Source organism: Eschrichtius robustus, chromosome 10, assembly GCF_028021215.1.
Source record: "Eschrichtius robustus isolate mEscRob2 chromosome 10, mEscRob2.pri, whole genome shotgun sequence".
Taxonomy (NCBI): Eukaryota; Metazoa; Chordata; class Mammalia; order Artiodactyla; family Eschrichtiidae; genus Eschrichtius; species Eschrichtius robustus.
The window spans coordinates 17,766,521-17,790,568 of record NC_090833.1 but is presented as its reverse complement, the minus strand read 5'-3'; the positions used below and the strand labels follow the sequence as shown (position 1 = coordinate 17,790,568).

The 24,048-nt window shown below is 45.1% G+C and overlaps 2 protein-coding genes across 7 annotated transcripts in view; one reads left to right on the top strand and one right to left on the bottom strand.

Moving 5' to 3' along the window:
• Positions 1-24,048, bottom strand: part of ASTN2 (astrotactin 2) — an 899,407-nt gene that overhangs the window by 196,620 nt on the left and 678,739 nt on the right. The gene's annotated exons all lie outside the window — the stretch shown is intronic.
• On the top strand, positions 11,135-22,983 carry TRIM32 (tripartite motif containing 32). Of its 3 annotated transcripts, none has more exons than XM_068553556.1 (2): positions 11,135-11,195; positions 19,211-22,983. In XM_068553556.1, exon 2 carries the CDS (start codon positions 19,291-19,293, stop codon positions 21,250-21,252), a length of 1,962 nt encoding a protein of 653 aa, XP_068409657.1. In that variant the 5' UTR covers positions 11,135-11,195; positions 19,211-19,290; the 3' UTR covers positions 21,253-22,983. The 3 variants fall into 3 exon arrangements, with proteins under 3 accessions (XP_068409657.1, XP_068409659.1, XP_068409660.1); XM_068553558.1 differs by having other exon boundaries at positions 11,136-11,195; positions 19,214-22,983; XM_068553559.1 differs by lacking the exon at positions 11,135-11,195 and adding an exon at positions 11,470-11,492 and having other exon boundaries at positions 19,214-22,983.

The following is a 24,048-nucleotide window of genomic DNA, read 5'->3' as shown; positions in this document are numbered from 1 at the left end:
TCTGAATGTCAGTCAGATCAGGGTTTGAATTTCAGTTTGATCAAAACTATGCATTTGACCAGAGCTTCTGTGTACAGTTATGCGAGTTGTGTACTGCACGACAGTGACAAGGCAAGGGGGTGAGTGCGGGGCTGAATCCTGTCTCAGCTCCACTGGCCATGCCTGTACCCACGGGGTTGAATCCAAGCAGAGGAGCACCATTTCCTAATTCACGCAAAATGTGACTTATGGGCTAGCTAAGGCCTTGGGTGTGACCATGGACAAGCTACTTACTTCCTCTCTTGGAACCTCTGCTTGTTTATGCATAAAATAAGGCTATTATCACCAATAATAAAAGTTACTGTCAGAATTTAGATAATGTACGCCTGTGCCTCTCCAGAGATTTCCGTTCTTACTATTACTAGTATTATTATAACAACCTCGTTTCATTTTTAAGATGTGGTGGGACAAGTGCTTGAAAAGGGGAGAGGGTAGAAAGGAAATTCACATTTCCTGAGCTTCTATTCTTTGCCAAACACAAGACACTATAAATCTCACTGAATCCTCACAACAGTGCTTTGGACTAGGAATATTACAATTTTTATAACCATATTTTACAACCAAGGAAACAGAGGTTCTGAGAGGTGACACACTGCAGCCAAAGGCCATTAGGCATTCAGGCTTTGACTTCAAAGCCTCTTTTCTGTCTGATGAAGCGCAGAAGCATCATTAATAAGAAGCCTGCTTTCTCTTCCCTGGGATCCCATTCCTTCTCTTTCTTAAAAACTCTACTCAAAACTTATCCCCTTGAGGAAGGATTCCAAAATGAGTTCCTCCTCAATTCCTTCCCCCTCCTTCCAGTAGCTTCTTAGACTAGGGATCAAGGAGGAGATGCCCACAAGGAATCATTCCTAGACAGGATTTAGGGAGCGAGAGGCCTCTGAGATGCTAATGGCCTGCTTGAGATGAAGACTCCCAGATCCTACTTAGACAGGACCTTGAGGCAGCAAAGCAGGCCAACAAGACAAACCAGGCCACCTGGGGCTGGTGAGAGGTTGCCAGGTTCAAACATCAGGGAGGGTATGAACTTGGGATGGCTCAGTTGGAGGCTTTGGTGCCATCAGAAAAGAAACTGCCACCCTCTGACCACTTTCTTAGGGGTTTTGCTGTCACACTTCTAAGTCTTCATATTCACTGAAATCTTAACAATACTCAGGTTGAAAGGTCACCTTTAAACATGTTGATAGGCGATGCTTTTGGAGAACATGTTCAGGGTGTTACTTCTCCCATTAGCTTCCCTCTTCCCCGTAGCTGTGCTTCTAGCGACAGGAAAAGGGACTAATGAGCCTACCCTCAAAGGATCAAATTAAATGAAAATAGAAATAAAATTAAAATAAAGACTGAGGGACTTCCCTGGTGGCGAAGTGGTTAGGAATCCACCTGCCAATGCAAGGGACACGGGTTCGATCCCTGGTCCGGGAAGATCCCACATGCCGTATAGCAACTAAGCCCGTGTACCACAACTACTGAGCCTGCACTCTAGAGTCCGCGAGCCACAACTACTGAAGCCCAAACGCCTAGAGCCCGTGCTCCGCAACAAGAGAAGCCACCGCAGTGAGAAGCCCACACACCATGACGAAGAGTAGCCCCTGCTCACCACAACTAGAGAAAGCCTGCGCGCAACAACGCAGACCCAACACAGCCAAAAATAAAAAATTAAATTTAAAAAAAATTTTAAATTAAATGTAAAGCAACTATACTCTAATAAAGATTCAAAAAAAAATTAAAGGATTGAGACCCATATGGGATTCTCTGTCTTATCGCTGAGAAAATCAGTAAAATTAATATTAATAATAGCTATGATTTTACATGCACATATTCCAGGCCAGAGGTACTGTTATTTGTCTTGCATACATTGTCTCGTTTGTTCTGTATAAATCATAACAATGAGAGTCTGGTTGCATTATCGTATTTTAAAGTTGAGGAAATGGAAGCTCAGAGAGGTGAAATCAGGGAGAATTAGACTTCTAATTTGACTTATCCTACTTCTAAACACGTTCCCACTATCTTAAACTGCCTCCACTATGTTATGTTGCTGGAGATTCAGGTTATAAATTCTGAAAATCAAATGTACAATTTCTGTTGCTTCTGCCCATTACATCATAGTGATAAACAGCATGACCCTTAAATAATAATTTATGGACAATAAACAGAGACTTAGTTAAAAGACTAGGGTGCATCCACACAGTGGAGTCTATATTCTTAACAGGAACTGGGGCAATCTTTATATGTGATATGGAGTAATCATAATACGTTTTATTAAATGGAAAATACAGAACAGTATTTATAGTGCTTTCTTTTGTATAAGAAAGAAGAGGGAGTATAGACACATACATACAAAAAGATGTAATCATATTATATCTATCTATATCATATCTACCTATATGTAAAGAGTTAGATATAATATGTATAATACCTATTAAGAGACACTGAAACAATTAACCAAAACTAATAAAAATGGTTACCTACTGGGGGATTGAGCAGATAGGGTCAAGAGAACAAAAATTGAAGCCAGAATTTTTTTAGTGAATCTTGCTTTATAAGTTTTAGCTTTGGAACCACATCAAATTTTTACAGAATATTTTCTAATCAAAAAAGAAAGACAGGGAATCCCCTGGTGGCACAGTGGTTAAGAATCCACCTGGCAATGCAGGGGACATGGGTTCGAGCCCTGGTCCGGGAAGATCCCACATGCCGCGGAGCAACTAAGCCCGTGCGCCATGACTACTGAGCCTGCGCTCTAGAGCCCGCATGACACAACTACTGAGCCTGCGCGCCTAGAGCCAGTGCCCCGCAACAAGAGAAGCCACCGCAATGAGAAGCCCACGCACCACAACGAAGAGTAGCCCCCGTTCGCCACAACTAGAGAAAGCCCGCGCACAGCAACAAAGACCCAACGCAGCCAAAAAGTAAATCATTTTTTTAAAAAAAGAAAGACAATACAATCTCTACAAATTATACGCAAACTTTAAATGTATATATCCAGCTATATATCAAAGTGTTGGCATAACTACACAGAGAAAATAATTATGTTGAAAGGCTTTAAAATGCAGTATTTTGATTTTACATGCTTAGGGAGAAACAGTCCAAAGGAAAAAAAAATGTTCTGCAAATAAATCTTAAACTAGATTTAATGGACTTACTGCTAGTTGTAATACTGGTATTGCTGTTTTGAAACTATTGTGTGTATACCGTGGGCTATAGCAGACAAGCCACCATGTTACCGTCATTAGGAACTAAGATCATTCCTGAATTATTTATCTCTTATGTTTATAAAGTCAAAGAAGAAAAATTCTGTACCTTGAAATTTCTATTGGAAATCATATACACTAATGATCTGCTTTTCTCTTTAAAAAAAAAATAAGCATTTCATAGCTCTGTCCACTGAAAAAGCCTAGAAGTAATGGTAACCTAACAGCAATAAATACCCTTAACACCCATACTCTTGTTTTTAAATATCATCTTCCCCTAAAAGGAACAAAAGATTCTTGGAAAAATTCCTTATTCCAAGTCTGGGATAGGTATGGTACAAGCTGAGCCTGGGAAAGTCTTGCTGCGCCCAAAAGCGAGATAGCTGCCAAAGACCAATGTGGTCATTTCAAAAGGACAGGGAGACCAGTTTAGAGGGGCTCACACTGGCCTAACATTGAACAAAGTGAACAATTACTGTGATTGATTAAAATAGACCAGATAAACAAATTTCCTATAATTCATAACATTCCTCAGATCAAACCCAAAACCAAAGCCAAAGCCAAAACTCAAACCGGAAAAAAACAAACAAACAAAAGCTCATTGCTCATCACTGGGGATGGCTAAGAGACCAGCTCATTATTCTGAAAACTGGTAAAAGAATGAAGTAGTAGTCAAGATTTTAATCATGAACTGGATTTCAGGGTAACCACAATTTACTTTATGGAAATACTGCATTTAATACAGGCAGGAAGGATGACAGAAAATTACCATTTTGTAATCTCTAATAAAATAATAGATATAGACAGCTATCATTGATGAATGTTAAAACCATTAGTAGAAAGGCTGACGGGAGATATTCTAATGAATGGATCAGACTCGCCGCACCTGAACCTGCTGATCAACTTTAACTTCACTAAAAGTAAAAATCAGACATTAAGTGCCTTTGATATACGCCATAGGAAGTACATGGGACAGCCTGTATACTTCAGCCAGGGCTTCTTAAGCCCATGGATAGAATTCAATGGTCTATAAATTTGTATATGGGAAAAAAAATACATCTGTATTTTCAGTATCCTCTAAATGCAACTTAGAACATATAATGCAATTTTATGCATTATAAATAACTGTATATCAATTTTTTTAAAAAGCAATAATATTTGCCTACTTTGGGAAAACTAAATTAGAATAATGGATAGCAGTGACACGAAAAGAATATGTGGGTAAAGGTGGTGAGGCCTGTTGGGGAAAGGAGACTGTCTCTTAGTCTGCTGCCATCCAGTCCTAAAAGATCTCAACTGGGAATTCCCTGGCGGTCCAGCGGTTAGGACTCCATGCTTTCACTGTCGAGGGCCTGGGTTCAATCCCTGGTCCAGGAACTAAGATCCCACAAGGTACGTGGTGTGGGCAAAACAACAACAACAAAAAAACACCGATGGATGGACAGGGTAATGGTAGCCACGATAAAGAGAAAGCTGCTGAAATCCTGGAGCCAAGAGGGCAGGAGATCTGGACTGGGGTTGATATGTGGGGCTTAGGAGAAATGAAGCACATGGCCAAGCTTCCAGTAGCCTCACTTCGCATTGAGTCGAGTTGAGGTTGGTGCCACTGCACAGGGAATGTTCTCTGAGCAAGCCTTCAATGCCACTAACGTTTACCGAGTCTCTGCTCAGTCACTGTCTGATTACCGCTGACCTTTTGTAACCAGGCAGGATCCTATGGGGCCTTCCCAGAACTGACACCACTCCATCCCCACCCCGCCGTGTCCTCCACCTGCCTCTTATCTGTATAAAAATTTTAGCCTCCTAAGGCCTTCTCCAAGTTCCAAAGAGTAAATTTAATCAGAGAAGTGAGAAAACGCAGAAAGGAAAACAGCCAAGCAAGACAAAATAATAATAATTTAGCCATTAAACAAAGTCCAGTACTTTTAGTTCCTCCTCAAGGTCTACAGATAATATTCTGAGCCGTATCCTTTGAGCTGTTCTGCAGACACTGAAACCCCCACCAGGTGGAACAAGTTAACGATATGCTGCCCAGAAGCACAGAGACCCCAGGTGGGTTGGAACCAGAAGGCTGATGATGTTGACTCCCGATTACCTCACCAGCAACCAATTAGAAAACTGTCCACAAGCTGATCACACACCCGATAGCTCCCTCTTTCACCCTTTCTTTAAAAACCTTTCCCTGAAACGCACTGGGGAGTTTAGGCCTTCTGAGCACTAACTACCTGGACCCTTTGCTTGGTGCCCTGAAATAAACGCTGCACTTTGCTTCACCACAACCCAGCGTCAGTAGATTGGCTTTACTGCCTGTGGTCAAGCGGACCCAAGTTGGGTTCGGTAACACTTTGACTATCCACACTAGTTCAAACCACTACAAACTGGATCTGGCCAATGCACGTAAATGTGATGATATTGAAATAAAAATTCAAAATCCTAAACCAGCTGTTTCCATATCAGCACAAGGAAATAAATCAAACAAAAGAAAGCACAAAGGACATTTATGCAGTTTTATTTGTGATGGTTAAATGTTTAAAGATGAGCTTTCAACTTGACAAATTCTTATAGCCAGTTTGACAACCATAAAGGCCAGAAAAATATGATTTCAAACATTTTTCCATAAAGTAAATAAAAGATAAAACCTTATATTTATTAAAAAAAAATGTTGGAGACCCAGCATGGTCACAAGTATGCATGAACAGACTAAAAGGAAACTTGGTAAGTATTTACATAAATATAATCAATATAATGGTTATATTAGGTGATGGATAAAGTTGACTTTAAAAAATTCTCTTTTATGCTGTAAATTTAAATAGAATTCAAACATTCACTGAGCACTTACTAAGTATCAAGTATAGGCTAGGTTGAGAAACCCACAGGGATTGAGTATGACATAGAGAGATTGGAGTCAGAGTTTCAACAGAAAGTAGACAAATGACAGACAGACAGATGTAAGATATCTATGTAAGATGTACATAGATATGTACACAAGCAGCATGAAAGACCAAGGGAGGGAGAAGAGAAAGGAGGGAGGAAGTGGGGAGAGGGAGAGGGGGAAGGTGGGTGGGAGGGATGGAGCCTCGAAACCAGCCTGTGATGATCTTACCTCCTGATACACACTGTCTGTTATAATCTCTTCCACTTGAGTAACTTGCTTTTAACCAACAGACAAAAGGCTGTGACCTCTCTCTTGCTGGTTTTGCTGAAACAAGCTGTCCTGGAATAGCTCCTGTGGCAAGGACCTGAGGGCAGTTTCCAGCCAAAAGCCAGCAAGGAAATGAAGCCTTCAGTCCGACAGCCCTTTAAGAACTGAAACCTGCCAACAACAACCTAAGTGATCTTGGAAACCGCTCCTTCCTGAAACTTTCAGGGGAGACCCCAGCCCTGGCCAATAACTTGATTGCAGCCTCTTGAGAGACCATGAAGTAGAAGATCTAGCTAAGGTGTGCTCAGATTCCTGACTCACAGAACCTGTGAGATAAGAAATGCGTGTTGTTTCGAAGCACAAAGTTTGGGGGTAATTTGTTATTCCGTGATAGATAAGTAATACAGATAGACAGATATAATTTTCCATTATTTCATGGAAATGCTAGCAGTTATAAATCTCCAGACTCAGACAAATTTGGTTAGGATGCATTCGAGTTTTAACTCCTTAGATTTTCTATCCTATTTTCCATAAACAAGACCTTTATCTTTCTCCTCAGAATTCAGCTGCTAATATGAGAAGGAAAAGAGAACATTTTGTCAAAATAGTAATAATAATAATAATGACACTAATAGCTATCATTCATAGAGCACTCTTCCAGGAAGTGCTCTAAAAACAAGATCTATTAAATCATCTAAAATTTACAACATTACTATGAGGTAGATAACTACTATTATTCCCATTTTGCAGGGGTGGAAAGTGAAGTACAGAAAGGCTAATTAAGCTGTCCAAGGTTACACAGCTTGTCAGCTGCAACAAGTTACTAAGCATTACTTCGAATCATCTTCTAATCTATTCCCCAAACCTTCCAGGTGGGTGGAACTGGGGTTCCAACCCAGGTTTGTCTGACTCTGAAGCCCTCTACCACACAATGGTGGACTTAATAAGCAAACTTAATAATAATAAATGCAATGCAATGGACACTACTGCATGTTAGGCAATATCCTAATATGTAAGTGCTTAACACCCATATCTTATTCTGCTCCCAACGATGTTGTGAATTAGCTGTTGTTATCACCATTTTAAAGGGAATGAAAGAGAGGTTAAACTACAGATCTTATTTGTAAAGGGAGAAAACAATGCTTAGCTGATAGGGGGACGTTATCAGTTGAACTGTGTCCCCCAAAAGATATGCTGAAATCCTAACCCCCAGTATGTCAGTATGTGATTCTATTTAAAAATAGGGTCGTTGCAGATGCAATTAGTTAAGATGAAGTCATACTGGAATTTTAATTGGGTAACATAGAGGTCATAATCTAATAGGACCAGTGTCCTTAAAAGAAGACACGGGTATGGATGCAAAATGTTGCCTGCCATATCAGGAGACAAAGAATGTTGCAGCCATCAAGCCAGCAGCCACTGAAGAAACCCCCACCTGTGCACCCTGAGGGGATTCAGGATGGAGAAAAGCAAGATACTGGCCCCAGATAGTTAAGGTGCATATCAAAGGAATGATTTCAATCAGCCCAGACTCTTGCATCGTCTCATAAATAAAAAAAGCACTAAATTCATTAACTTGAAAAGTCTGGTTTTCTTTAACTAACAGTAATCTTTTGATGTTCAGATTACCTGGTTTTGGTTGCAAAACTCCTACATATCCTGGCTCCTCCCTTACCTCTTGGGAGCAGTCCCATAGAGCTATCTGAGAGGCTGTCTTCTGGGCTTAAGTCCCCAGATTGTCCGCCAAATAAAATATAATTCTCAACTTTTAGGTTATGCATTTTTTTCAGTCAACACAGACACACAAAGAGAGGAGAATGCCATGGAAAGACAGAGACATACAGGGAGAAAATGACCATGTGAAGCCGAAGGCAGAGATTGGAGTTATGCTACCATAAACCAAGGAACACCTGGGGCCACCCGAAGCTGGAAGAAGGAAGGATCCTCCCTAGAGACTTCACAGAAAGCCTTGCCCCACTGTCACCTTGATTTCAGACTTCTAGCCTCCAGAACTGTGAGGGAATAAATTTCTGTTTTAAAACACCCAGTCTGTGACACTTTGTTCCAACAGCACAAGCAAACTGATACAGGTGGTTTAAATGTTAAATGAAAAAAAAAAAAAAAAAAAATGTTATGGTAAAATGCTGAATAAAGAATAAAGTACTCCACAAAGAGTATTTTTTAAATGTCTCTGTCTATGAGGAAAACTAATAATGTGTCAAGGGTATGCAAAGCCACAGGATTAAAATAAGTGCATTTTCCCAGGGTGTTTATTTTACTCTGAGACTTTTGTGGGAAGCATGGTAATTAATTTAACTGGTAAGTAATTTAAACATTTTTTAAGGCAAACAGATTTTTTTTTTAAGAGAAAAGAAACGGTTTGTTGTTGTTGTTGTTTTTTGAAAGCATGATTGGACTATATCCCCAGACTGTCAGGAGTACCATTAGCTCCTCCCTATGATAGGGGAAAGGTCAGTAAAAAAATATGATGAGTCCTGAATTGAGATTTTGGGCTTGTAACTGTGGTTTTCATCAGAGTGCTAACTCCCCACCTTGTCTAAGAAGGGGGTATAAGTGAGGTCTCAAGGCTGGGAATAAACAGTTTGACAGTAACTCTCGCATCTCCCCCACCTGCAACACAGTGGTTGGTAGAAGAACCCCAGGCCTCTGTCCAGAGAGGCTCCTTGCCATTCCGGTGAAACAGGTTGCACTAAGTCTCCAACATGGCTGAAACCCAGGGCAGAGGGCAGTCCCTCCTTTTCGCTGGCAATGTTGCTCAGAACAGATCATCTGAGGGTCTTTGCCTTGACAGGATCATGATCTGTGGTCATAATGACAGGCACCATTTGCCTCATTTTCCTTGAATTCCTAAATATCATCTCTCTTCTCTTTTGAGACTTAAAAACAAACCTTACTTAATAAAGTATCAATAGAAAGATAGCTGGTGTCGTAAAATGTGGGTAGTCTTTGGACGGCGGTTTGGAGCATGTCATGAGCCTAACTGGCCTGGATTTGTACTCCAGCCCTGCCACTTCCCAGAAGGTGACTGTAGGCAAGCCATTTAATCTTGCTGAGCCTCGGTTGCCTCTTTTGTAAGGTAAAGCTACTGATGCCTACTTGAATCATTGCTGAAAAGATTAATTGTGACATAGGACAGTTATCTGTGGAGTGTCTGGTATATCGGTGGCGTTCAAAAAATGGTCCGCTCTTATTCGATTGACCCCACTGAGTCATTCCGCAGCTGGACTAACTCTAGGTCAGACAGGGGATGTGATTTGCCTAAGGTCACATTTCTGAGTCTGACTCACTCAGCAACTTCTGCGTGCTGGGCACAACGCTAACAGATATGACAACCAGCAGGCAGTGTCCTTCAGGGAGTTCACGGCCCACTGGTGACAACTGCAGGGAAGTGGGTAATTAAAGTCCAGCCTGGTATATGCTTTGTGAGAAATCATCAAATTGCAAGTACCTGCTGGGCAGGCAGTGAGCATACCCTTCATTAAATGCAAACCACTATATATTAATAATCTCAGTTAATCCTATAGCAAACCTCATCTCCATTTAGAAAGAAAGAGGGACTTCCCTGGCGGTCCCTTGGTTAAGACTCCGTGCTTCCACTGCAGGGGGCACAGGTTCCATCCCTGGTCGGTGAACTAAGATCCCTCATGCCCCATGGTGCGGCCCCAAAAAAAAAAAAAAAAAGAAGGGCCGAGAGGTTAAGGGGCTGGGTTCTCAGAATCAGGTTCCAATCTTATCAACTTGGGGCCCTGTTATTCAGTCACCTCGGCATCAGTTCCTTATCTCATAGGGTCATTATGAAGACTAAGTGAACTATGCACGTGAAGTGTTTAGCTGCAGCCGGCCAGTTTCGCTATTGTTTTTGTTCGTTGTTTTATCGTTGTGAAGGGTCACAGTGTCTACCCGGGATGTCAAATTCAAGCCCATCCTCCTTCAAACTCCTTCTTATTCCTAAGCTATACTATATGGTCACCTGCAGGAGCCTGTAGTTGGCCCCAAAGGACCCAGGGCCCTCGCCTGCCAACAGGCTAGACCATCTCTTACCTGCGAAGACTCTTACCCCTCCTGGCTCCCCCAAAACTAGACTTGGTTTTGGGTTCCTGGGTAGCTTCAATCTACAGGGACAGAGGCTGGAGAGTGTGCTCTCATATCTACCTCCGCTGTCGGCCTCCCAGCTGAGTAGGAGTCAGAATCCTTCACGAGAGCAATTTGTTCATCAGATAAACTTAATCTCTAGGCTGCTGCGGTGTGTCACAGGGAGAACTGAGGGGCCCGAAGCGCTACCTTCCCAAGCGCGTCCAGGTTCTGTGCTTGCCCGAGATTGCCCGAGAGTGGATGTTGTATTGTCTCCTTGGCCCATTTCTCAGATGGCAAAGCTGAGGTGGCGCGAGGCCTTTCTGATAGGTGCCAAGGCTTGGCTGACGAACACTCCTGGAGGCCATGGTTTAGCAAAGGGGTTGACACAGATTGGAGTCAGACACGTGAGTTCTGGTTTAGCTCCCAACTTGCTGAGCGAACTTGGGCCTCAGTTTCTTTAACCGTACAACGGGGACAGAAAGCTGAACTACGTGTTCCCAAGACACCTCGCCCTTTCCAGAGGGCTCGCCGCCACCCAGCTGCTGGGCCGCGAGCTCGGGCCCCGCTGCCTACAAGCCCCAGCATGCCTCGGGGGGGGGCGGGGCGCAGTGACGGACAGGCGGCTCTGCGAATTGGCGCCCGCCAAGGGACGCGCGTTGGCGCGTGCGCAGACCGCGGCGGGCGGGTGGGCTGGCAGCGGTGGACGCGTCGGAGCCGCGGGCGGTCAGGTAGGGGGCGGGATGGCCGGTGGGGTACGCGGGACCGAGGCCGGAGTCGCGGGCGGTGGCTGCCGAGCGGCGCGGGGGACTGTGCCGGTGTGCAGCGGCCGGTCCACGCCAGAATGGCAGGGTCTGGGGGACCGGCTCTGAGGAGTGGGACCGGGGTGGGGGTGGGGCTGCGCGGGGGCAGGCTCGGGAGGCGGCGGGGGTCCGAGAAGGGGCTGAGGAGCTCGGAGGAAATGCGGCCGGGGAGGGGAGCGAGGGACTCTGAGAAGAGTCGCGGTGCAGCATCTCGGGAGGTATGAGGTAATGTGGGGCCCTGAGGAGAGACGGGTGCAGCATCTGGGAGACGGGAGGGGATCTGAAGGCCTTGGAGGGACCAGGGTTGCAGAGTCTCGGAAATATGAAGGAATGGGGGAGGCTTGGTGAGGTTTGGGGTGCAGAATCTCAGGAGGTTTGAGGGAGTCTGGGGGCACTAGGCTTTGGGGCGGGGGGCGAGATCTGAGGTCAGAGTGAGCCAGGGTCCGGGGCTATCCTCACGGCTGAGGAGGAAGCGTTTTCCCGAGTGGAATCTGGGGAAGAATGAGGGGCTGAGTTCGTGCGGTAATCAGTGGCAAGCAGTATCTGGTCGGCAAAAAGAAGAGACCTGGCTAAGGTCTGAAGCGACAGAAGACACGGGTGGGCAAAAGAGGAAGGAGCAGGGTTTGAGGGCGGGGCAGGATTCCTGATGGCATGCAGGGGGTGGAGGCTCAGCTTGAGGGAGGGCACACATGTGAGGTGTGGGACTGGGGTGGTAAACTGTGGTGCAGGGCTGAAGGCTGCAGAGGTTTGGAAACAGAGATTAAAGGATCTGTGTCAGAGCGATTCAGGGCACATGAGTGAGCAACTGGTGAGGCTGGCAGGGTAGAGCCCAAAAGGCTGGAATTCCGTATTGTAGGAGAGTTGGGAATGGGATTCAGGAAGGGTTGAACGGTGGGGTGGAGAGGTACTGATTGGACTGCAGAATTAAGAGACCGAATAGAGTCGTGGATGGGTGTCTTGGGCCGCTAAAGGAATTCTCCTGAAGTCTCTGCATGGGAAGCAAAGGGAGTTCTGGGGACCCAAAGACCTAGAAGTAATGTATGAAACTGTATATGAGTGTTTGGAGTTGAGCAGAGTTCAGGGGTCCAGCAAGAAAGTCGTTAAGTCTTTGAGCTCAGGACTCCTGAAGGAGCCTGACTTTGCCTGTGAGGGGCAGAACCTCCCTCAATTATTAGCCAGAGATCCCTTATCATGAGGCAGCCATGGTACGACCACTGACTCCACTCTGAACCCCAGACCTGCTGAAAGTGGTAGGCTTCGGGGCGGGGGGGGGAAAGAGAGCGGTCAGTGGAAACATAAAGCAGGAGGCTCTTCCAGGTCACCTGTCCCAGCCCCGCCTTTGCCTGTCCCTTCAAGCTGTGGTGACAGCTAGTGTGTGAGACTTCCAGGGGATGAGTGGAACATGATCTCACGTCTTATTTTCCTTATCAGTGATATAAGTAGATTGGATTAATCCCACATGAGGTGTTGGAACTGGGAGAGAGACAAGAAAAGGGGATCTCAGATGCATTGAGCATTCAGTCCTGGGCCAAGTTCTAAAGAAATGGTTCCTAACTGGCAGTGGTTTTGTCCCCCAGGGGACGCCTGGCAATGTCTGGAGCCATTTGTGGCTGTTATAGTCGGGGCGGGGAGGACTACTGGCCTCTCGTAGGTGACACCAGGGACGCTGTTAAACAGCCTACAGCGCACGGAACAGTCCTCACAACAAAGAAGTATCGGGTCCAGAATGTCAGTAGTGCCAAAGTTGAACTCTGCGCCAGGGTCCGATATCCCGGATTCCGATCTCGGCTCTGTCCTGAATGAGTTACTGAGCCTTCCTGTACCTGGCTCTTCATCTGTAAAATGGGGTTAATAACAGGACCTACATCACAGATTATTGTGACGACTCAGTGAAGTAGATCAGAGTGCTTCGTGTCTGGTGCATAGTAAATGCTCAACATTCAGTAATATTTCATTTTCATATCTACTTTCTTACTGATTTTCATAACAGCCCTACTAAGTAGGTGCTACAATATCCAGTTTTACCCATAAGGAGACTAAGGCTTAGGCAGTGACTTGTCTAAGGTTCCATAGCTAGAGATGGCAAAGGTAGCTTCATATTCAGATCTCTGGAATCCTGTATATTCTCTCTTCCCTTGCTTTTTCTTTGCTGGGGCCTTCCTGGTCTTACTATCTAGCTCAGCCCATTCCCCTCTAATGAAAGGATGGCCCAGTGAGTATCGCTGAGTATCATATTGAACTGTAAAGGGAATAAATCCATCTGATTAGGTAGGGAGTAGCCCTGGACTTTGTTCTTGATTTGCTCTTAGACCAGGACCAGTGGGTAGATAAGGAGAGGATCTTGAGGTTAGCAGGCAGGATGAGGTGCAGGAGACTAGAGGGTGAGGTATAGAGGCCACTGGCTTGAAAAAACACTTCATAGCAGGGACGGAGGCTGAAAGCATCCATACTCTGGAAAGTAACTCCTGTTCTGAATGATCTCTTTTGGGCTTCTTTCCCTTGGAAAAGAATGACAGCATTTGCTCTGTCAACTCCAGGACTAGCTATAGCATTGCTGAGACCAGCTCAGAAACATAGTAGGACTGGATCAGAAGGCCAGAGACTTAGCTGGACTATCCACACACAGCCCTAAGGAAGATACGTAATGGAAATGGAATCAGCCTGGGAATCAGAGGCTTAAAGTTCAAAATCTTTCCTCTGCTGCTAATTTACTAGGTGATCTTGGACAAGTACTTGCCCTTATCAGCTTCAATCTCTTGAACACACGAATAGCTACCATTTATTGAGTGCTTATTGTGTGCATTATCTCAGTTAATCCTGCCAATGATCCTGCTAATAATCTAGGTGCTCTTCTACATTTTACAGATGAGAACACTAATAGGTTAAATGATTTACCCAAGGCTCCGTAGCAAGTTGCAGAGCAGGGATGTGAGCCCAGATCTGTCTGACTCATAAGTTACGTTATACTAGTTTTAGTAGAAAGGCTTTTTCAATACTTAAGAGCCCATACACTCAGGTCTGGAGAGCGCTTGGCGGTCAAAAGTTTACAAGGCCCTTGAAGTGGATCATTGTCATGCACACGGATGCGCTGCCTCTGTGACACTACCTCCATTAGGTTCTTCTAGTGGAACAATCAGATGAAAAACCCATTCCTAGGTACCTGTACCAGCCTCTCAGCCAGAGTGCCTAGAGCTAATGGTAGCCTAATCAGCTAGGAAACTATAATACACCTTTTGCGTGGCTGTGGTTTTATGGCTGGGAGTTGACACACCTGGATTTGAATCTCACTTCTACTACTTAGCAGCTTTGAGACCTTGGACAGGTTGCTTTTCTTTGAGCCTAGTTTCCTTATTTATAAAGAGGAATAAAACATACTTCACATAGTTATTATGAGAATAAGAGGTAATCTGTAAAAGGTGCCTGACATTCAGTAAATCGCAGTTTTATGAGAGGTAGCAATTATGAGAGGATGGTGAGGCTGGAAGGGGACTGAGTAGTGCTTTGCCAAATTTCATTGAACCTAAGCAGCCCCCACTGGCCTCCCCCAAATTCCCATCCCCTCCTGTACCTTTCCCAGGATCTGCTTCCTGATCCTTTAATCAAAAGCTCATGGTTAAATGTGCATATGCTGTATGCAGAGAAAGGAACTGAGAGTTGGGTGGGTCAAGATCAGTTGGAAGTCCCCCGAGAAGACTGCTGATTTTCCCCTTGTCCTATATTCTTTGAGTCTTACTGGCAGCATTGCACACGTTTGTGGAAGATTCAGGGGATCCTTTCTAGGTCCTGCAGTTTTGGAGGAAGACAGGACAGACAAGTGTTTTTTTTGTTTTTTTCCAGCAAACTCTATTATTGATTTAGAGTTCTAGCTAAAGGTTTTTTTTCGCTACAAACATGCCCTTCTGGGTTGTTTTGTGTGCCCCACAGTGGTACAGCTTTGGGGTCATGCCTGCGTTTCCCGATGAGCCCCTACTTGCAGAGTTTATCTTAGCTGTTGGCAGGTACCTTAAATGCCCTGAGTAATGTAACGTTAAGAATCCTCTCCCACACACAGAACTGGGTGAGTGTCAGATGAGGACCTCACTGACTTTCTTAAAATCAGCCCTGCTAGCCACTCCTGGAGAGTGACCGTTGGTGGCAGGGAGATGGTTATGCACTTGCTTCGCATTCCATTCAAATGCTGGAGGAATAAACAAAGTTTAGAAAGCTGTCATGAAAGGAAATGTGATAAGCCTTGGGAAAAACCCAGTCAAACCAGGGGACTGTATCAGAAGTAGGATGGACTTTTATGTCTTGTGAAAGGAAATGTAGGTGCTGTTTCACATGTTTTCTAGTTTTTATGTGAAGAACTCTGTTCCTGTCTGTTTTTGCTCAAAATTATATCTCCAGTGTTTTCATGGGGCTGGACGCATAGTAGGTGCTCAGTAAAGATTTGTTGTTTAATTAATTTCTTAAAGTCCTGCAGTTTTGCTCATAGCTTAAGCCCCCCAAGGGGCTGACAGGTTTAGGGAATAGAGACATCTAGAGAACTATCCCATGGTGGGGATTCAACCACTGGATGGCAGTTTGAAACCTTAGGTCATCTCTAATCCTTTGATTTTGAGAACAGATAAAACAATCTCCAGGGAAGCTTCAGAATTTTAATTTTTCAAGTGTATTATCTGGTATCTTGGGTACTGTCTGCCTTTTGAAAAGTGCCTGTTCATTCCTTCTCACTGGCTGGGTGGTAGCCATCGCCACCACTGCTGCTACTCCTGCTACTACTAAAATCTGTTTTTTATTGCATAACTACTTTTATGGCCCTCTTGGTATTTTCTGAACAAGAGAAGTTGTGAATTCATTTGCCAGTTTCTAACATGGATATCTAGTGTCCTCAATCAAATTCCTTCAAAGCTGACAGGTTCTTTATTAATCTTTATGTGCCTTTATATGCCATAGAAGGAAAGATTCTTCATCCTTTCAAATGCAGTTTGTAAACTAAATGCTTTGTTAATACTAGTACTAGTTGTTAGAATGTTAATGCTGTTCCTGATTGTTACTAAAATTATGATAAATAGCAGTTTTTCATTGCATACCTGCCAGTTTCCAGACTAAGCACTTTCTATGGATTATTATCACAGTAACCGTTTCATAAAGTAAGAAATTATCATCACAGTAACCTTTCTATAAAGTAAGAAAACAGGTTTAGTGAGATTAAATAACTTGCTTCCTGTCCCACAACTTGTAAATGACATGCTGATTTGATCCCAGTTCTGACTTCAAGGTTCATGGGTTTTTGTTTTTGTTCTGCTACCCTTGTTATTTATGTCATAGACTGGGGAAAGCCTAGTGGTGCCAGAAGCAGCTAGATCAGGCTAGGGTATGACTATAGAATTTTCCTGAGTCTTAGGGCAGCTGGAGCAAACACAGCTTAAGGGGTAGATTCTCATCTGAAGCTGAATCAGAGCTGGGCTAGTATCAGTATGGGGTGTGCAGTACTAATCATGAGATCAAAGAAATTGGTGGGGGGGTGGGCAGTAAGCTGAGGTGAGGGGTCAAGAGTTGACAGTACAAAGTGCACAACAGGAAATATGTTCAAAGTATCAGGGTGGCAGCCAAAATTGTAAATAACATGTTGGGGGTTCATTCTGATTGGTTTTAGATTTTATAGCTGGCAGAAAATGGGCAGCTAACTTAACGACTTGGGATGGTAAGACAATTCCTTTCACACATACGTCTTTTCAAGGGAAACTGAGTTTCAAATTGACTTTCCACCTGAATCCTTCTCGGTGTTAACAGTAATGACCAGCTGTTATCCTTCTGGAAGAGAGGGGCTGTATCTGCCGGTCACATAGCCTCAGACCTAGGAAAGGCCTGAACCATGTCTCCCATTTCTACAACCTGGGAACACCACTTTCAGCAGGAGCCTAGCCTGATACACAGCTATCTCCACGCCTGACGCTTTAGTGATGGGACCTCATGTTTCCTGGCAAAGCATGGCAGCTTTAGGAAAGGAATCCTTGATATTCTCTTTTGCCTCAGAGAGCCTAGTGAAGCTGCATACAGCTGAGATATTTTGGGGAATGGGCGTGGGCATAGTAAATTCATTTTTTAAAGTGGATGGCTTAAACAGGGAGGCAGGAAGCTTTTTAATTGAAGGAGGTGGTATGATATTCCAGAACACTGGAGGAAGAATTTGCTGGTATTTTTACAAGTTGGCAGACTTGTTTAATTAGCTGATCTGCAGTGCCAGTTCTGAGAAGAACAGATGTCCCTGTGCACTGTAAAGTAACATGCTCTGGATCCAGATACCAAATGTTGCCCTCAGTCTGTTGTCCCAGATGATGGAAGAGAGAACTGAAGCTATTGGTTTGGAATTGAGGAGGTTTGCATGGATCCTGAGTTGAGGTTTCTATCAGTGTTTCTATACGATTGCAGCCAGACGCATGACATTTAAGCATTCAGCATTCACAGCTTCGGAGAGTCCCATGAGACCTTTTAGGTTCATGGTATGTGGTAATGTGTTATTTTGTTGAGGCATGGATTTGAATCATAAGAGGTTGCCAGGCTGGTGTGTGGGAGTGGGTCACTCAGCTAATAAATCAATCTAACCCACTCTGGAGCAGCTAAATCTCGTTATTCTTTCTTAATTGTGGAGACAATTCTATGCTGTTAGGCAGCATTTCTCAGAGTACGGTAAGTGCTGTATGATGGGAAAAAAAAAAAAGCTTGAAGTAATGTTGGGTTAAATAAAGTTAAAGATATCTGTACTGCATGGTTCTACCGTGTTTGCACCATGTGACCTTGAGCCAGTTTTTCTGAGCCTTCGCTTCCTCATCTGTAAAATAGGATAATGAAAATAGTACCTACATCATAGGGTCATTATGAGTATGAAATGAGATTAAGTATATGGAGCGTCTAGCATGGTATCTAGCACATAGTAAGCACTAGATGTGTACTCTTTCCTTTCCAGTAGAAGGAAAGTGGGATTTCAGGGAGGTTGGATTGACTTTAGACAGATTGTGCATGTCTGCTCCCGAATATCTGTCAGACTGTGATACGAAGCTAAATATGGGGAAATTTGTAACACGTATCTCCGCGCTGACTCCCCTTCTTCTATGTGGGTGGAGAAAGCATTAACGACATTTGCAAAGCTTTTCTCCGCTTGCTGCATTGCCCTTAAAACCAGGCTAACTGGTCTTCCTCCTCCTCCTTCTCGATGGCTGACCATCTGCAGATCACAAGATTGCACAGGTGCAGCTGTAGGATTTGCATTTAAGAAGGGCTGAATTTATCCTTGTGCCTCACCTAGCTAGATCTATTCATTCTTATTTTGGGGTATAAATTGACATTGACATAAGGCTGCAGAGAGAGCACTGAGACCTCTGTGGTTCTACTTCATGAGCATATGTGGATCGAGGAGGGTGGGAGAGTTCATGGCATGTACTGCTTGTAGGAGGGGGTATTTCAGGCCAAAACTAAGTCCCTGATAAAGGGACTACCATTTCTCAAATCATCCGGGCTTGAGTCTTTGGATATCTTAGCTCTACCACTTCCCCACCCCAATCCACTCAGCTAACAAATCTTAGTGATCGTACTTATGGAATATTGCTCAAATGCATCTTCTTTCCATTTCCACCACCTGCTCCCTAGTTCAGGCTCCCTGTAACTTTCGCCAGGCAGTTTTGCAGTATCTTCCGAACTAGTTTCTCTGCCTTTCCCCCCACTCCATTCAAGGCTTTGATCATATTAGTTCCCGGCTCCAAAACATGCATTGTTTCTCTGTGTTCATCAGAATGAAGTTCCCAGGTCTCACTTTGGCTCTGAAGACTTCTTATAATCATTCCCCAATTTACCTTTCGAAACCAGTCAGTGACTGAACTGAGTGATGGCAGCCATTGTCTAAATGTTTCTTGAGTGATTTAACTCGTAGAGGCAGTGGAATAATGGCTTCCTTTTCTCTTTAGCAGGGTTCAACCCTCTGGAGCATGGACACTAAGCCGTTCAGTCCTGGGCTGTGCTAGCAGGCCCCCTCAGAGCAACAGCAATGGCTGCGGCGGCAGCTTCTCACCTGAACCTGGATGCCCTGCGGGAAGTGCTGGAATGCCCCATCTGCATGGAGTCCTTCACAGAGGAGCAGCTGCGGCCCAAGCTCCTGCACTGCGGCCATACCATCTGCCGCCAGTGCCTGGAGAAGCTGCTGGCCAGTAGCATCAATGGCGTCCGCTGTCCCTTTTGCAGCAAGATTACCCGCATAACCAGCCTGACCCAGCTGACGGACAACCTGACGGTGCTGAAGATCATTGACACGGCTGGGCTCAGTGAGGCCGTGGGGCTGCTCATGTGCCGCTCGTGCGGGCGGCGGCTGCCCCGGCAGTTCTGCCGAAGCTGCAGCGTGGTGTTATGTGAGCCCTGCCGGGAGGCGGACCACCAGCCTCCTGGCCACTGCACACTCCCTGTCAAAGAAGCAGCTGAGGAGCGGCGTCGGGACTTTGGAGAGAAGTTGGCCCGTCTGCGGGAGCTTATGGGGGAGCTGCAGCGCCGGAAGGTAGCCTTGGAAGGAGTCTCCAAGGACCTTCAGGCAAGGTATAGAGCAGTCCTCCAGGAGTATGGGCACGAGGAGCGCAGGGTCCAGGAGGAGCTGGCTCGCTCTCGGAAGTTCTTCACCGGCTCTCTGGCTGAGGTTGAAAAGTCTAACAGTCAAGTGGTAGAGGAGCAGAGTTACCTGCTGAACATCGCCGAGGTGCAGGCTGTGTCTCGCTGTGACTACTTCTTGGCCAAGATCAAGCAGGCAGACGTAGCACTACTGGAAGAGACAGCCGATGAGGAGGAGCCGGAGCTCACTGCCAGCCTGCCCCGGGAGCTCACCCTGCAGGATGTGGAGCTCCTTAAGGTCGGCCATGTCGGCCCCCTCCAGATCGGGCAGGCCGCTAAGAAGCCCCGGACGGTCAACATGGAAGACTCCTGGGCCATGGAGGCTGCAGCCTCTGCTGCCTCTTCCTCTGTTACATTTAGAGAGATGGACATGAGCCCTGAGGAAGTGGTTGCTAGCCCTAGGGCCTCGCCTGCTAAGCAGCGGGGTTCTGACACAGCCGCCAACATCCAGCAGTGCCTCTTCCTCAAGAAGATGGGGGCCAAAGGCAGCACTCCAGGCATGTTCAACCTTCCGGTCAGTCTCTACGTGACCAGTCAAGGCGAAGTGCTGGTTGCTGACCGTGGCAACTACCGTATACAAGTCTTTACCCGCAAAGGCTTTTTGAAGGAGATCCGCCGCAGCCCCAGTGGCATTGATAGCTTTGTGCTGAGCTTCCTTGGGGCCGACTTGCCCAATCTCACTCCTCTCTCAGTTGCCATGAACTGCCATGGGCTGATTGGTGTGACTGACAGCTACGACAACTCCCTCAAGGTATACACCTTGGATGGCCACTGCGTGGCCTGTCACAGGAGCCAGCTGAGCAAACCCTGGGGCATCACAGCCCTTCCATCTGGCCAATTTGTGGTAACTGATGTGGAAGGTGGAAAGCTCTGGTGCTTCACCGTTGACCGAGGGGCAGGGGTGGTCAAATACAGCTGCCTCTGCAGTGCTGTGCGGCCCAAGTTTGTCACCTGTGACGCTGAAGGCACAGTCTACTTCACCCAGGGCTTGGGCCTCAATCTGGAGAATCGGCAGAACGAGCACCACCTGGAGGGCGGCTTCTCCATTGGCTCTGTGGGCCCTGATGGGCAGCTGGGTCGCCAGATTAGCCACTTCTTCTCGGAGAACGAGGATTTCCGCTGCATTGCTGGCATGTGTGTGGATGCCCGTGGTGATCTCATCGTGGCTGACAGCAGTCGCAAGGAAATTCTCCACTTTCCTAAGGGTGGGGGCTATAGTGTCCTTATTCGAGAGGGGCTCACCTGTCCCGTGGGCATCGCCCTCACACCTAAGGGGCAGCTGCTGGTCTTGGACTGTTGGGATCATTGCATCAAGATTTACAGCTACCATCTGAGAAGATATTCTACCCCTTAGGGGCTGGGAAATGGCAGTTTCTTCTGCTCCCCAACCAACCTCCCTTCCCTGTTCCTTGGTTGTTGGTGGTACTATAGTGTAGACTTGGCCCGTGTCCTGATTCCAGCTGGCTAGTCCTAGAAGTTTAGAAGCTCTGTCTTCTAGTGTGTTTCATTTGCATTATTTCCTCGCCTAGGTTTAGAGCTTTAACAGATGCATTACCCCAAATGGGACACATGATATGAGGTTAGCTGATGTTTAATTAGAACTTAGGCACTTCTAAGGCTTCAGTAGAGAGCCTCTTTCCCCTGTATTTGAAATTTCCCCGTGTACTGAATCCTCGTTGATTTTCCTCTCTTTTGGCTTTGATAACTCTGGTCCATTATTTCCTTCCTATTATAACATGCTCCGTCTGTGACACTTTCTCTTCAACTCTGCTGCATTTAGTGTGCATGCATTTAGTGGGATCTACTCTACCTTTCAGTGACACTTCGGACATCATATTCCTGTGGCATGATGTCTCAGGTCTGACCACCTTTACCAGTGTGAAAGACCATTCATTTAGTGCCACCATGGGAGCTATATAGTCCCTTTGGGAAGCAGTACCTCTTGGCTCTGGGGGTTTTGTGCCATTTTGGATTGGTCTGTAATTGCAGGTGTGACAGAGAATGGATTGACCCTCGTTGGTGTCGAAGGCTTTAGCCTGCAAATCGCTTGCCTCTTAAAGGAGCATGTGGATTGGAATTATGCCAAAGCATAGGACGTTGGAAATAAACAAAAATAAATGCTAATAATAGTCAGCAAACATTCTTGAATAGTCTCTAGAGCACATCATTTTTCATATTACCTCTCTCCACTGCCCTGTGCTAAGAGTTGTCTGTGGAATTGTACTACACGGGCCAGGGCCTACAAAGTGGGGAGGTGGACACATCTCATTTTCATTGCTAAAGCAAAATTGTTTGGTCCTTATTCTGTATTTTCCTCAAGTCAGTGCATAATATTTGGTTTGGGGATTTATTTCCATTCCTCTATCAAGCATTAACTAATTGATAATTGTTTCTTCATCTCTGGTGTTCATGTCTTTTAATTAAATACGGAATTGGGGAGGGGAGGGGAGGGGAGGGATAAGTTGTACCTTGCTGCTTTGCTTCCATGTCTGACACTGCATTCTTTGAGAGTAGTACGAATCTACCTAGGTCAAAATTCAGCAAAAAGCACTATTATGTAAAGATAATCCAAAACTTACTTGCACATACACGTGTACAGAATCAGCCCCCAAGGTCTACAGTCACCAACACCCTGTTCTAAACTCAGCCTCCACCATCTGCTTTATCCTTATAATTACAGTTCAACAAAGGAAGAAACTTGTGCTTTTAGGAAGCCGAGAAGTGGGTGAAGGACTTTGTGACAGGGTTCCTCAGGCTTTGGTGTTTACCAAGCAACATTATCTTGTACTCTGGGTGCAGGGCTGATGGCAAGCCAAAAAACTGTTACCTTGCTTTCACAGACGCCAAAATCTGCTAAGCCGAGCTACTCAAAATTGTTTTTTTGGTGGTGGTGTTGCTTTTTTGGCCTCTCTTGTGATAGCTGCCAAAGGATAGGAAAGGAGCTAATTAAAATGATGTTGAACTGGTCTGTCTTGTGCTTTTCACCTGGAGAAAGCCCCATGTTCTGATTATGAAATTGCATCTGATTTCTAAAGATTGTATAATTGAGAGGAAATTGATCCAATTAAAAGTGCATCACAAATGACTCCACTAGTTGTTAGAGCCACTTTATCCGTGGTAGCACCTGGAAGCAGGAGATCTATCTTTGCTGTCAGTGGGGGACTTGCTGAGGCAGTAACGGTGGCCGGCCGAGGCCTTTGGCACAAGGTTTGCAGCAGAGATATGGCTATAACATTGTGGGCTGGCTTGACATAAACAATGCCAGGAAACCTCCAGCTGCCTATGCTTTTTGAAGGAAGTGCTGTCACTTGGCCTTCAGCATTTAGGTCTACCCCATCTCTGAACCACACTCATGCCTTGGCCTTCAAATGCAGCAGGTATCTGCTGGCTCAGAATGGAAATAAATGTGGTCTGAATGTTTTTGTTCCTTTGATGTGAATATTTTAGGCTGTGCTGAGTACAGTCAATTTTTCAGTTATTTACCAAGTTGACTAAATTGCAGAGTGTAGCCTCAAGATACTGATTTGCTCAATTACAGCAGTTTTTTGTTTTGTTTTTTTTGTTGTTTTCTCTTTTTAAGCAGTAATACCTTTATTCAGATAAAGTCTTACATGCAAGTCAATTATGTAATAAATCAAAATGCAGCTGCACTGGTTGAAGCAGGCTTGTGGGCCTGGAGAACAGGCTTATCCCCTCACCTAACCTGTGTACAATTGCAAAACTCGTGAATCTACAGAACACTTTCTGAAAACCACTAAACTACAGCATTGCTTATCTTCCAGTTCCATCTTATTAGCCATGTGGCCACTGGCAAGTCACTTACCCCTTCCTCTTCTGGAAAATGACGAAAGTGATCCCTGTCTCCATGACGGGTGTAAGATGTGAGATAATAGATGTTAAAATACCCGCCACAGTTCTTGGCATACTCAATCAGTGAGAGCTATTATCTTCTTCTATTGAGTTGTTCAAAAGAGTGGGGTTAGGTTGTCCAACCACTCCGAATAATACCTTCCATCTTTCCTATTGTTACAGGTTCCTATTTGCCAATCAAAACCTTTCTCAGGCATTTCCTCCCACTAGCCGTAAGTCTTCAAATAAATCTGGTCACCTGTTCCTTTTTACTATCACTCTACCTATTTCATGTTTCTAT